This window comes from Centropristis striata, chromosome 10, assembly GCF_030273125.1.
Source record: "Centropristis striata isolate RG_2023a ecotype Rhode Island chromosome 10, C.striata_1.0, whole genome shotgun sequence".
Taxonomy (NCBI): Eukaryota; Metazoa; Chordata; class Actinopteri; order Perciformes; family Serranidae; genus Centropristis; species Centropristis striata.
In genome coordinates this window covers 26695409-26709507 of record NC_081526.1, presented here as the reverse complement: position 1 = coordinate 26709507, position 14099 = coordinate 26695409, and the positions used below count along the sequence as shown (strand labels likewise).

The following is a 14099-nucleotide window of genomic DNA, read 5'->3' as shown; positions in this document are numbered from 1 at the left end:
TTACCACGAATGCTTTAAGGGTCAAATGTGCAGAATGTTAAGCATGTGTCTCTTCAGATGAAAGCGTGGGCTGAACATTCACATACACATAATTTCTATTATACAAGAAGTGCAGAATAATCGTCTGTGCTTGCGTGTGTGTGGAGGAGGTGATTGTTGTGATTGTATGCTGGGGCTTCATGCCGTGCTTTCATGCAGACGTGGGGGTCAGAAACCAGCCATGTGTGGATGTACTGTATATGTGGTTTAACCTTTTTAACCACATCAACATATCAGTGAATCAGCCATGACATCAGCGTCATGCCTCAGGCTTGATAGAAAAAGTGGGAGTCACATGTCACTACCCACAATACCGTGATAACATATTCCTCTGCCCCCTCACAACCACCCACATCCACACATGGCTGGTTTGCAAAACAGAAATTTGATGTTTTTATGGATGTTTCTTAATATTCTATTTTTGCATGGTTTGCCTGAATTCTTTATGGCAGTAAATTTGAAATTGACTTGGATGTCATGTTTAGTTATCAGACTGTGAGCTAATGTGGTTAGCTTGAGTGATTGGCCTGCACACTACCATGGCACTGAACCCACTGATGAGTTTAAAATGCATTTTCTATGTCAGTTAAGCAAAACCCCATCACAGACAGTCAAAATTAACACAATATTTGCAGTTTACTCAAATACCCTCAATGGAAATTATTGATTAAATCTAGAGGAGAAATGTACAGCTCGCTGTTTATCACTGAAGATGCATTAGACTGCACTTTTAATGTATTCCTCCCTGAGTATACTGTCTCTTACATATTGGATACTCTGTCTGCATTTTTTTTACCCGACTTTCTAAAAGAAAGGACCCTTAAGTCCTCTAACAAGCAGTGTCGCTATTAAAAAACAAAGAAACTCATCTCTGGCTTCAGCATACACCCTTTAGATACTTCTAGAGAGACATCAAGTAGATGAGGTTTGTCAAGTGCTTGAGAGAAGCACTTAAGAGCAGACAGATCCACTAACCACTCAGAGAGGCAGGGGAGAAACTATATGTTGGTTTAAAGCTTTGTGGAACTGCAGTTCCAAGTGCATTGTTTTCCATAATAAAAGGTTCAACTCAGATGTCTTAGTCATGCCTGTTTTGGCTCATATTTTCTCTCACAGTGAAGTGCACATAAAGGGCAATAAAAGTGTGCAAATGTACATCAGTGGAATAGAGGTTAAAAGAAGTTGGAAAAACAGAAAGACTCTTTTCTCAAGAAGACTTTTTCAGACGTTCAGACGAAAGCAGACGTTCTCTTTCATTTTTATATATTGCCTTTTATCATGAGTCACTGCAGAAATTGATATTATGGGTCAACAGTGGATTTAAGATTACTGACTCCCACAATCTCATCTGTCCTCAGAAAATTGATGGAGCCACAGAAACACAAGCGATGATGACATGAAAAAACACAAGAAATGCATTATGGATTAGGCCTCTCAGAAAAAGGGTGGGGCCCTGAATGTTGTTTTCCCTCATAACATCTATGGTTATACTTTGACCGGTAAGGAAAAAATGACGAAAAGGGAAAAGACAAAACAGGTTTTCTGTTAGAAATAAAAAATAAAATTGACTAGAATATTGTTCTCACTAAGCGCCTCACATCACACAGAAGAGGAATTACCGCAGTGGCTGATTAGGCGATGCAAAATGAAAGCAGATTTCATGAGAGTGAAGTGATGGAAAATTGAGTGAAATGAAGGGCTGTTAGAAAAGCTCACTCCATTATATTTGCACAGCATGAGGTGAGGCAGGCGGTCTGCCGTCACCTACAGACAGAATGGACAAACCAGTTTGAAAGCCCACACGAAACCGAGGGGCGGCTGTTTCTCCTTCTCAAACACACACTGACGCAAACAGAAAAAATAATGTAGAATGTGATACAATAGCTAATATTTTGACAGCATCATCATAGCATAAAGATTCTGTCACAGTGGGCTCTAATGCTGCTCTTTTGAACACTTCAATAATGCTTTATCTTTTTTTCCCCCACTCCAGACACACAGCCACAGCTGGTGTTTCATGTTATTTTAATGTGCTCATGTAATTTCTTTCATATAATTCATATCATTTCTAGAAAAAAAGTAAGCCAGATGCCCCCTCAAGCATAAGAAAAAAAATGTTTTTGTGCCACATTTGGTGATTTGTTGGGATGGATACATACTGAACACACACACAGACACACAAACACACACTCACACACACACACACACACACACACACACACACACACACACACTTCTGACACAGACCTCTTCCTCTAACTCACTTGTACACAGTTTACTGAACATCTCTCCTCTGTTATTGCTTTTTCTGAGATCTTCTCTTCTCCGCCTGACATCAACTCCTCCTTAATTGATCCCACACTGTGGCTTCTGACAGGCAGTTGACACATGGTAATGTGAGACTAGCTGGAAGTCAACCCACTGAGTCATCACACCCATGCAAGCTCATGGGGTTGCTTTTGAGGGAGTGAGGTGAAGTCATATTTCCAAGCCCATACATCATACAGTCAAAGGGACGACACAGGGGATGGCAAAGTCCTAACCTCTGAGATTCAACCATGAGTTTAAAAAAGTTGCATTTCTTCAGTAAAAACTTTACACTGGATCAACTGCTGGTGGTTTATAACATACTGCTAATAATATCAACAGCTACTCACTACCATTGTCTGGAACTGAGGAGCAAAAATATCAATTAACAGCACTACAATTAAGAAGTCTCCAGGAACCAATTCAGTGAATAACATATTTTGGGACAGCTGATGCATACGGGCTAGTGTTAGCTAAGATACCTTGTCATAATCACTAATTATCACCTTCTTCTACCAGACACATTCCCATGTGCAAAATAGATGTAATCATAACACAGAGCATGATCTAACAAGCTCACATTTAAAAAAATTAGATTGGAGATTCTACTGAAAATATTATCAGATTAATCATTGATCAAGTAAATCAGTTCGTATAGGCTACTATACTAAACTACAAAGACAGTATTAAAGACGTAGCCACTGGACTTCATCCACTGGTTTGTGGACTACTGCTAAATGTTGTTTTATGGAGCCAGAAGTGGCCATATTTGGACAAAAAAGATGAATCTGTACCTGTACTGGCAACCTGACTGCACCTTGCTTCTGGTTACATCAAGAAAAGTTGCTACTAAAAAAAAAGATAGTTTCCATTAATTGAGTCCATGAATAAATAAAAAGTTCATAGCCTCTGATCAGTCAGGGGGACTATCTCTTTGCATTGACTCCTCACTTACGCTTGCTCATATTTTCTTGATGTCATTGTCTGGGACTGTCAATCATGTTATCAGATGTTCTCAACAGATATCCAGTAGCTCAGTGACACACTTTTGTTAGCCTACCATTTTGCTGCTGCCTTTAAAAAAATGTCTGTCTGCCTTATGCTGGGCTTTCACCAAAAGATTTCCACAGTCCCAGACTAAAAACTGAAAGTCTTTAGTAAATCTAGAAGTTTTACTGGAGTCACGGCGCTCCCGTCATCTCCATCGTTAAGTTTAAGGTAGTAATCTGCTCTGTTTCATATCAGTCTTTTCCTAGTCTTGGGTTTGGATCATATCAAACGTGTTTGATATTATCTCAAGTCTCAGTGATGTAACACAATCAACAACCAATAGATGAGCGGGGGAAAGGTCCTTAAGGGAAATGCTAGTAAGCTCAGTCCTAAATAAAAATATAGTGATGTCATATATTTAGATTTTTGGGGGCGATGTTTTTTAGTAAAGAGAACAGTAAGGAGACCCAGTTAAAATGTATAAATAAATGTATACATAAATAAGTAATAAATAATCGATGATTAATGGATGATTAACTAAATGAAAGTTGATAGAGCTGATACATATTATTATTATTATATAATATATTATAGGATATAAATGTACATTATGAATTCATTTCTAAATGTTCCTTTCCTTTATTCTTCCTTAAATCTATTTTTACTGTAAAATAATCAACTTTTCATGTCAGACAAACAGAAACCCCTTTACAGCTTTGTGAGGGGGCATGTTGTGGCGTCTTCTCCTCTTCTTTTTCTTTTGTTTTTCAACACAAACCACTGCACACACTAGAGCAGCTGGAGACAAAAGCTCCACCATTTGTACGTTTTTACTCAGAGCATGATGGGGAAAAATTGCATGGTAGGAAAAAAATGCTAAAAGAATCTAGTTGTAAATAGTTTCACAGTCTGTCTAAAATCTCAGTCTGAGACTAGGCTAGGACTAAAACTCTAAACACTTGTCTTTAGATGTGAGCTGAGAGTTTCCCTGATTCTTTTCCAAATCTTTTCAAAGTCTTCTGGTGTAGGTAGCATTAGCAGTTCATGCTGCTGTTAGACGCACATGGCTTCCACAGCTGTACAGTTAATTTGCTCTCCTTGGTTGTTTTCAGAAGGCCTACTAATCGTGGCAATTGCCAAACGTTATATAGTACCTCTTCAGTCTCTCGTTGGAAGTAACAAGCACATATCCTGTTATTCAGAGGAGAAACATTGCCCCAATCACACTTCTGTTCAGGTAGCTTCACCTGCTGGTAGCAGGCTGCTACTCAGGACACTAACCTGAACGCCACTGCGCAGTTTCCGGAAATCCCATAGGGAAATCCCAGCCAAGCTATCCATGTAAGCATCAGTCCCTGGGAATGATCAGCCTCTGCCTTATTCAGCCTCCGTCGTTTCGCCACGCCTCCACGCCTTACCAACGGTAACGTTATTTTAAACACGGGAAAAAAAATCAACGGGAAACAATTACCGTTAACTCTGTAATAGCGGCAAGCTTTTTCTTTCTTTTTTCTACTTGCTCATATTTAACAAAAAGCTCATTGTTCCAAATCTTCAGCTTTAAAGTTTATATATATATAAGGTTTTAAAGTGAAAGTCTTTTGCAGTCACTGGCCTGGCAAATAATGCTACCTATACATCAGAGGACTTTGAAAAGATTTGGAAAAGACTGCTGGAAGACTATCAACTCACACCTGCTCACGTTTAAAGGCAAGTGTTTATAGTTTTTAGTCCCAGCCTAGTCTCAGACTGAGATTTTAGACGGACTGTGAAACTATTTACAAGGCTACAACTAGATTATTTTTGCATTTTTTTCCTACCATGCATTTTTTTTTCCTCATCATGCTCTTAATAGAAACTTACAAAATTGAGGAGAAGCAGCTTTTGGCTCCAGCTGCTCTAGTGTGTGCAGTGGTTTGTGTTGAAAAACAAAAAAAGAAAAAGAAGAGGAGAAGATGCCACAAAATGCCCCCTCACAAAGCTGTAAAAGGATTTCTGTTTTTCTGACATGAAAAGTTGACTTTTTTACAGTAAAAAATAGATATAAGGAAGAATAAAGGAAAGGAAAATTTAGAAATGAATTCATGATATAGGCCTACATGTATGTTCTATCTAATTATAATGTGTTTAATTGAATAATTATATTTATCAGCTCTATCAACTTTCATTTAGTTAATCATACATTAATCATCGATTATTTATTACTTATTTATGTATCATTTATTCATAAATTTTAACTTGGTCTCCTTACTGTTCTCTTTAATAAGAAACAGCGCCCCCAAAATCCTGCTTGTGGCCTTAAATATATGACATCACTATATTTTTATTGAGGACTGAGCTTACTAGCATTATTGTGGTGTTCCTTTTTCCTGTGGAAGTGGTTTTACTGGCTGGTCTGGAACCGGGGACCTTTCCCCCTGCGCATCTATTGGTTGTTGATTGTGTTACGTCACTGAGACTTGAGATAATATCAAACACGTTTGATATGATCCAACCCAAGACTAGGAAAAGACTGATATGAAACAGAGTAGATTACTACCTTAAACTTAACGATGGACATGACGGGAGCGCAGTGACTCCAGTAAAACTCCTAGATTTACTAAAGACTTTCAGTTTTTAGTCTGGGAATGGAAAAATCTTTTGGTGTAAGCCTAGCATTAGAGTGGCGGTTTTAGGCAGGGAAATTTAGGGTCTCTTGTTCCCTCAACAAAGCTAAATAAACACATTCATAAAGCAATTTATGCCTTCATGGAAATATACCATAATTACTATTACCACTCAAGCGTGTTACTAGCTTCAGCTAGCCTGTAGCCATAGTCATATCATCCTCATTCAAGCATGGGTTTATCGAGACCTCTCCATTTCAAGTTTTTTTTTATTTTTATCATTGCACTGGTCTATCATGACTTTACTCATTGTTGTGGTCTAACACAATCAGAAGGCTCCATCCTCTGGGGAACATGAATGTTTATTGAAATCTCATGACCATCCTTTTAAAAGGTGTTGAGATATTTAAGTTTGCACCAAACTGGTAGACAACCGACTGATTAACGATTGCCATCGCAAGATTCATGCAAACAAAAATGTCCTAGACTGTTCAATCCGAAATAGATACCAGCTTTAGAAAATCAAAACTGATGCATCTTACGGGCATAAGTACTTTAAAATTTAAATTTTTCCTGAAGGACTGGCTGTAAAATGTGGTACAAAGCCATTCAATTCTTCAATGTATTACATGAATCATTCTGAATCATCCTGTTTAACCTAATGGACTTAGAAAGACTTTTTTTTTTTTTTTACAGTGAAATCTAATTTTAAATGTAATTGTGATGGTATTATATGTAATCACACATCCCCTCTTGAGATTAATCATTTATTAAGGGAGATTAGAAATGTGAATGGGGTCAAGATGTCTCAGAAGATCACTTTTTTAACAAGCTCCAGATCCAAAAATATTTAAAGCACTTAAAACCTAATTGAATTCAGACATGAAGTTTCAACTTCAGAGACCTGAGACCACCAGTAAAACATATTTAATTTCTCCAAACAAAAGTTAACTTTATGTTATTTCTGACAAGTGACCCTTCATGATCATGCAAATAATGGTTGTTGTCTCTTGTAGAATGATGTGGTTCGAGCACCACAGGACCTCTTACGGTGTGAGGCAAAAATGTTGTTGTTGTTTACAATGGTGTGTCTCACATGATTCATGCAATAAACACAAATTATATGCTATATGGTGCAAATTCATCCTTTTTAAATGGTTTACCATACAAAGTATCTCACTTAGATTTAGTTTTTTTCTTTTTATTTCATACTTTTGCAAGGCTTGGAGTGGGAATTTGGAGTGGGATCCTGGCAGTTAGTTACTATTAATGCAACCACTCAAGTGACAAAGTAGAGATCCATTCAGGTATGTGCTCATCTGTCAGACCAAGGCAACAATAACTAATCATATATTTTCACATCCATTCATCCGTGACTAAGAATATATTCAGAAACTCCAATTAATGGGGTTAGTACCATGTTCTTCACAGCGACGAATAGAACTTAATGAATATGGAAACCAGCACTTTCCATTGATTAAAATTCTATAGTCGGAGCTCCACTTAAGAGAGGTGATGGGATTCAAAAAAAGAAGTGGCACATGCAATATGAATGAAGTCAGCTGAGGTAAAGACTTCCCAGAATGCAAATGACAGTCACTATGACAGACGCTGGCAATGATTAGCGTCAAACATTTGGCTGTTACTAGTTTTCCAACTGTGAAGAGCTTCTATTTTCAGATATACAGACTGTATGCAGCATTTTGGAAATTCAGTGCAAAAGCTTTTTGTGAAAGTTATAAATTAAATATTTAGTTGACACTGTATCATTAAAAAAAAAAGATACAGTGGTCATTTCTGAGGATCTCTTTTGTGTTGTTGTATTGGGCCATTTTTATGCACATTATTTGAGTTCTTTTTTAAATGTTGGACACTCAGTAGTAGCCCAATTTACCTGTGAACTAAATGTTGGCATGACAAGACTTTTAATGTATATGGTGGACTCATACATAAAGCAGATACAAAGAAACTGTATTAGGAAAGAAGGTTGTGATGCAACAACTTGATTCTCAGTGGAGAGCTAAACCCAAAATCCAACGATAATCTCAAATAAATAAGTGAAATGTGAGTATTTCGTCATTTATAACTGGAATTTTGAAATGTGCTTCCTTTCCAAAGGAACACAACCAAAAATTAGCATTTTTTCTTAGTTGTATTTTTTGTCCCTTTGAGTTCACTGATGGTTAACTCTGTTTTGGTCATCAGCAACTCCATGGGGAAATACATTGTATGTGGCTTTTTAGCTGAGCTGGGTGTTGAGCAGGAATTGATTGACGGTGGCTTTTTAAAGCTTTTTCACTGAAAACCCCAAATCAGTAAAATTGCAGGCTGAATACCATGACAACAAGGTGAAAGACCATAAAAACTGAAGCTTAGAGGAATTGTTGGGTGATACTTATTTTTATTTTTTTTACCTTTATTGAGATTGTGAGATAGGGCATTTGTGCTTCATTCATGTGGTGCCGGAATAATCAGAGAGTTTCCAACTGGCAAAATTCACATAAACGCCCCCTCAAGTCAGAACATTAACATTGTGCAATGCCTTGGTGAAGGTCTGGACTCTCTCAGTGCCTTTCTAGTTAATGTTAGCATAATCAGCGTCTCTTTGGAAATATTCGAATATTTTTCTAGCTAAAGATTTTCTGCCCTTGCCACAGGAGGACCTTGCAGTGAAAATAAAGAGCAGAAATACCTGAATGAATACGACTTTTCAAATCAGCTTTCACCAAATAATGAACATTCCTTAATTGAATGCTGAAATTGCCGCTTCATATTTTGTGTCCTCCAAATGTTGCCTTCAGAAAACCCTAACCTTTTTAAAGCCATGGATTCAACTAGTTTCTGACTGAGGTTGCAGTGTGTTCTGCAGGGCATTCATGCTACAAACTTTGTGTTATACCTCTTTTCAACATTGTTCTGCTACATAGATATCTGAAAATTGCGCAGGACACCCAAGCAAAGTAACTGCCATGTTCCAGGAACTAGGCAGAGATGATGAGTGCTGAGAATATCCATTTGAGACTGGGCATGAAGGGATATACCTGGTCAGCAACAATGTCAGCAACTGTATGAACTGTATGGCACTCAAATGAGGCTCCTTTGGAATGAAAAATGTGCATGCAATTACACCACCATCACGAGCAGCTTGAATCACTCACACAAGGCAGAACGGATGCATGATTCAAGCTGTTTAAGTCAATTTCTATTTCTGTCATCAGCATGTAGCACGAGAGAAACCAGTAAGACCGCCCAATATGGCCTTCTCTGAATTACCTTGCCCCAGTCCAAGGCATGACAACTTTTCAGACACAACCTCATACCACTTTTGTTCTGTGCTGTTATTTGCATAATTACAGCTTTCCTGTCAGCTCAAACAAGCCTGCCCATTCCCTCTGATCTCCTTTCCTGTAAGAGTGGTTTTTTATAACTGCTACGGCCTGTGAGTTTTCTGTTTGTCCGTTCTTACATACAGCATCTGGACAATACAGAGAACACATTGTGCCCTCTTGCGCCTGCAAGCTTTTTATACAGAAACTGCAGACGCACACCCTCAACATCGTTTACAAGCTTGTGTCAACCCCTGCAGCTTTGCTGAACTAATATTGAGCTCCTCTCGTTTGGGCAGCTGTACTGTAGATTTAACCAGAGGGAAAGTGCTGTTTCGACTCTGGTCTTTAGTTTAGATCGCCAAATTCTTGTTTTACTTTTATGTGGCACAAAGAGTTTTGTATTTACACCACTTCTATTGTTGAGTTTGTAAAGGCACCATACTGCTATTCTAAGCAAACTCAACACATTATGGCTTCCTATTCAGTCTGTTGGTTTTCAGGGAAACCTAAAATAAACCTGTTTTTCATAAATCTGAAAGCTGCCAGCGTGTTTTGGGTGGTGGAAGCCAGTAAATGCATAAAGCTTGCTTGGCCTCAACCATTATTTAGCCTCCTGCCTTCCTTCTGTCCTTTTTTACCAACAAAACACTGACATGTGGGGGATGGGGCTGACTGGGAGAGAATTATCCTAATGTAGAGTCATAAGTTTGTATTTCTTTTTACAGAGATCAATATAAATCTACATATACTATAAAATAACACAAAAAGGGTTGTGAGGTTGGTAGTGTTAGTGTTTTCTTTTCAATTAATTCTAATGACCTTCTTTTTGTTCAGTTAATTCAACTACCAACCAACACAATGCAATTCAGTTCAGCCTATCTCCCTCTCTATGTTTCTTTGTTAAACTTCCTCTCTCTAACACACAATTTTGCTGTTAACTGAAATTGAAACTATAGATTCTAAGTGTCCCTGCTTCCCCCCTTTACTCCTTCTGAGTCTAACACCAAAACCTCATTTCGGCACCTCTGCTACAGCACTTTTCACTATAAACACATAAAAATGCTGCAGAATCCAAACAAAATGAGTTGTTGCATCTTCCCACACGGCACAGTGAGGACAGAAGTCATGACTAACTTAGAGAAGTTAGCCAAGATGCCAAACCCTCCCACACACACTGCACCAGCTCAGATTTATACCCCTGTTAGAGAGTGAAGACCAGATCTAAAAATATAAGGGGTAATGGATGGACATGGGGAAAATGGGTGATTGCCTTGTATTTCTGTCTACTGTGTTCATATGAAACATTTATATGTTATTGGTGACTACTGACCCAGTTGGAGACATTTAATTTGAATAAAAGGAACATGCTTCTACATTTACATTCATTTCCTTTAGGCATGTACAGTCTGCACATATTTCATTGCCTAATGAAAGGTCATGGGAGACATCACATGGTTCTTACGGACTCAGTGTGTGCATGTCTACATCCCACATTCTGTTTGGCATAACATGAGAGAGCAGCCTCCTCCTTAGACGAGGAGAGAGACAAAACCAAGACAGACAAAATACTGACTGTATCCAACTTTTACTATCCCATAGTGTTCCATACTTATTTAATATACTTATTATAACAACTCTTCTCTTTTTTTGTTAAGTATAATGGATATGTGATGGACATAATGGCTAAAATTTGACATTTTAATGGATCAATAACACATAAATCCCTTCTCCGTCCCACCTTGAACCCCGTCTGCCATTGACAGATATAACAGGTGCATCTATACTGCCTCGTCCCTCCCTCTCCCTCTCCGTCTGCCCCTTTCCCTCACTCTCTGACACACACACACACACACACACATACACAGAAACATACAACCTGCACCTGCACAGACTTGAATAAAAACCCTGAGAATAAATGTGATGTTGGTGGAAATGGAAGTCATTTCTGTACACTCATTGCTTTTTCATGAGAGTTGATTCAGTGTCCTTTAAAAACAGTCATGCATTAGGCCACTCACTAAAGGAGGAGCAGCTTCCTGCATGGGACCAGGCAATCATGCTGTTCTTTTCCAGCACTTTCTCTTCTCTGTCTGCCTGCCTGCCTGCCTGCCGAGGGTGCTCTGCAGCATCCTTTTCAGCTTGTGAATCAACCTCCCTCCTCTTCCTTCCTCCTCCCCCAGCTCCTCTATACAGAAATGATTAAAACAACAACCTCCCCCTGCACTAGTGTAAGTCTGCCCAATAATAATATAGCTCCGTAAACAACCCAGTTTCTCTCGGGTTCTCAATGAATTATTCACAATTGTATCCAAAAAATTACCCCGTTTCTTTAAGGAGTGAGGAATAATCGCTGCAGTCAGCTCCAAAATGCATCCAGAAAAAAAGGGCTGCAATGGGCGGCAGAGGCTGCTATAAATACCCCCACCCCCCTCCTCCCCCTCCACCACCCCCACCTTCAACCGTCCACATCCCTCCCTCATTCTCCCTCCTTCTCGGTGAAAAGCACATCAGCTAGGACAGCACTGCAGGGTCCCTCCGCTGGCTTGCTGTGCACTTTTTTTTCTTTTTTTTATATGCAAGGGAGGGACACCAGTTATGTCATCGCTCCTACTCCTATTCGTGCCTGCTTGCTGATGCAACGGGGAGGCTGCTATTCATTGACTTCCTTTGGATTGTTTATATCACATGTGTGTAGGCTGCTGCAGCCTGTTACAGCATGCTGGTGGCGGGGCGCATGTACTGGGGAGCTGGAGTGGGTACAAAAAAAATTGCACACACATGCCAGCTTCACCCGCCGTGCACACGTGTCCGCGGGGGCCAAGCCTGGTGTCGATAAACAAAGGAAGACTATAGCTGCAATTTAAGGCCCTAAAACAAAAAGATTGAAAAGATGCAGAAGCTTTTGTCTGATGATTCTGTTTTGTTGGGAAAATTGGAAACGAGGAGCTCTCCATGGTGCTGAACTTTCAACACAAACACAAAACAGCAGGCCACCAAATCTAGCGCAGCAGCTCAACACACCGATCCAACTTTTACGGTCCCCCTCCACTTCATTTACACATCAGCGTATCATTTTGTTTACAAATATCTTATATATGGATGATAGAATCCATACATGATGTGTGGACCCCAGTCCTTAGTGTGATATTGGCAGCCCTACCCTCTCTATCTACTCACCTTACACAGCTGAAAGTTTTCTGACACTAACGTCTCCTGGATGTCGATTTCCTTGGGAGTTGGCGTCGCTGTGGGAGTCCCGGCCGCGCTGCCGCACGATGGGGATCCGATAGTCCCTCCCGGAGAGGAGGTGGTCAAGCCGTCCAACACCTTCCTGAACTTCTTCATTTTTTAAAAATCGTGTTTTTGTAAATAAGATAGAAAGAGGACCGCTCTGCTTCCTTTGTTTTCCCTGAGTTCCAGGTCTCCTCTCAGACGTAAGATACAAACTCGTTTGGGCAGCTGGAGAAAGAAAACGTCGCTTCCTGCAGCGGTAGCAGGGTAAAAGATCTGTTTCTCTCCCTTACGTGCAATTTAAAAAGTCATAGATGAACCTCATCTTGCTCGCTGGCTGATGTCCACAAAAAGAAAAAAAAATGAATGCGTCTGATGTGGGGATTAGAGCCAATGTTGCAGATGCAGGTCGCCTATCTCATATCTGCACCGACTGAACTGAAAACTTCATCTTCCTTCTGCATCCTAAAGTAACGTCCGCTTCCGGGCTTTGGAGAGAAATCCCACACCTCAACATAATCAGGGAGACATATCAGACACACGTGGACACATCAAAAGAACTTCAGGTCGATCCGCTCCCCCCCTCCCCAAAAAGACAGGACTTTCAAAGCGCGGTGGCTTGCCAGGAAGAGGAAGAGACGGAGGGGGAAACAGGCTGGAGACGCAGAGGCAATGCAGTTATACGCGGTTGGACTCCACAGTCAGGCCGGAAAACGAGACAACTCGTCCATCGAGGTGAAGAAGAGGGAATGAGGAGAAGATGCTGTGCAATGGCAGTGATAACTGGAGATTAATCTATGGATGGATGTGTCGGGTTATTTCCTCTATCAGCCAGCTGTGTTTCAGCGTTGCTTCCCTGCAGTCCAGAGACAGGAGACGGGAGCTGTCCGCGGTGCTGAAAAACCATGACAGCCAGCCCCGCCTCCCACCACCTCTCTCTCTCTCTCTCTCTCTCTCTCTCTCTCTCTCTCTCTCCTCCCCGTCCTCCCTCACCAGTGATTGGGTGAAAGCAAGACACACAATGATTATGGGAAACGAAACCTGGGAAACGGCAATAAAGAAAAAGTGCACCCACAATAAATTAAACATGAATTCCTCATGCATCCTGCCATACCTTTATGGAACTATCAAATAAAGCATAATTATAAAGAGAGTTGCATCCTACATCCATTTGCAGCTTCTAATTTCCCTCTGAAGTCTCCAACCACAGGTTGTCAGTCTCAGTCCCTCTACATTCATGATCACTGTGAGAGAAAGGACTGTAGACCCACTTCAGTTCAAGACCAGTTCTTCTAAAACCACCCAGATTTTATCAGCATATGACAACAATAAATATTTAATATATTCATGTTATGCTGTATGGTTCACTATCATATGGTTTCAGTGAAGTTGTTTGAATGCCCTGTACTTTTGCCACCATATCAACTGAAAGTCCACTGAGATATGCAGGTTAGTTTAGTTTTATCCTACAGGTTATACTTAGCTCCAGCTACTCACATTTGGGAAAAGTTAATGGATATATTTGTTTGGAGAGGTAAAAGGATACAGAATAAAAATATCTGTTTGGTTAATGCTTTCAGTGATCGAGAATCCTGAT

The 14099-nt window shown here is 39.9% G+C and overlaps 1 protein-coding gene across 9 annotated transcripts in view; it reads right to left on the bottom strand.

Annotated features, from left to right (window-relative positions):
• The window catches only part of stxbp5l (syntaxin binding protein 5L), a 177452-nt gene extending 164018 nt beyond the window's left edge, over positions 1-13434 (bottom strand). For all 9 annotated transcript variants that reach the window (XM_059343455.1, XM_059343461.1, XM_059343457.1 and 6 more), the window contains exon 1: positions 12449-13434. In XM_059343455.1, coding sequence (XP_059199438.1) covers positions 12449-12616 — 168 coding nt within the window. In that variant the 5' untranslated portion in view covers positions 12617-13434. The remainder of the gene's footprint in view (positions 1-12448) is intronic.
• Between the last annotated feature and the right edge of the window lie 665 nt (positions 13435-14099).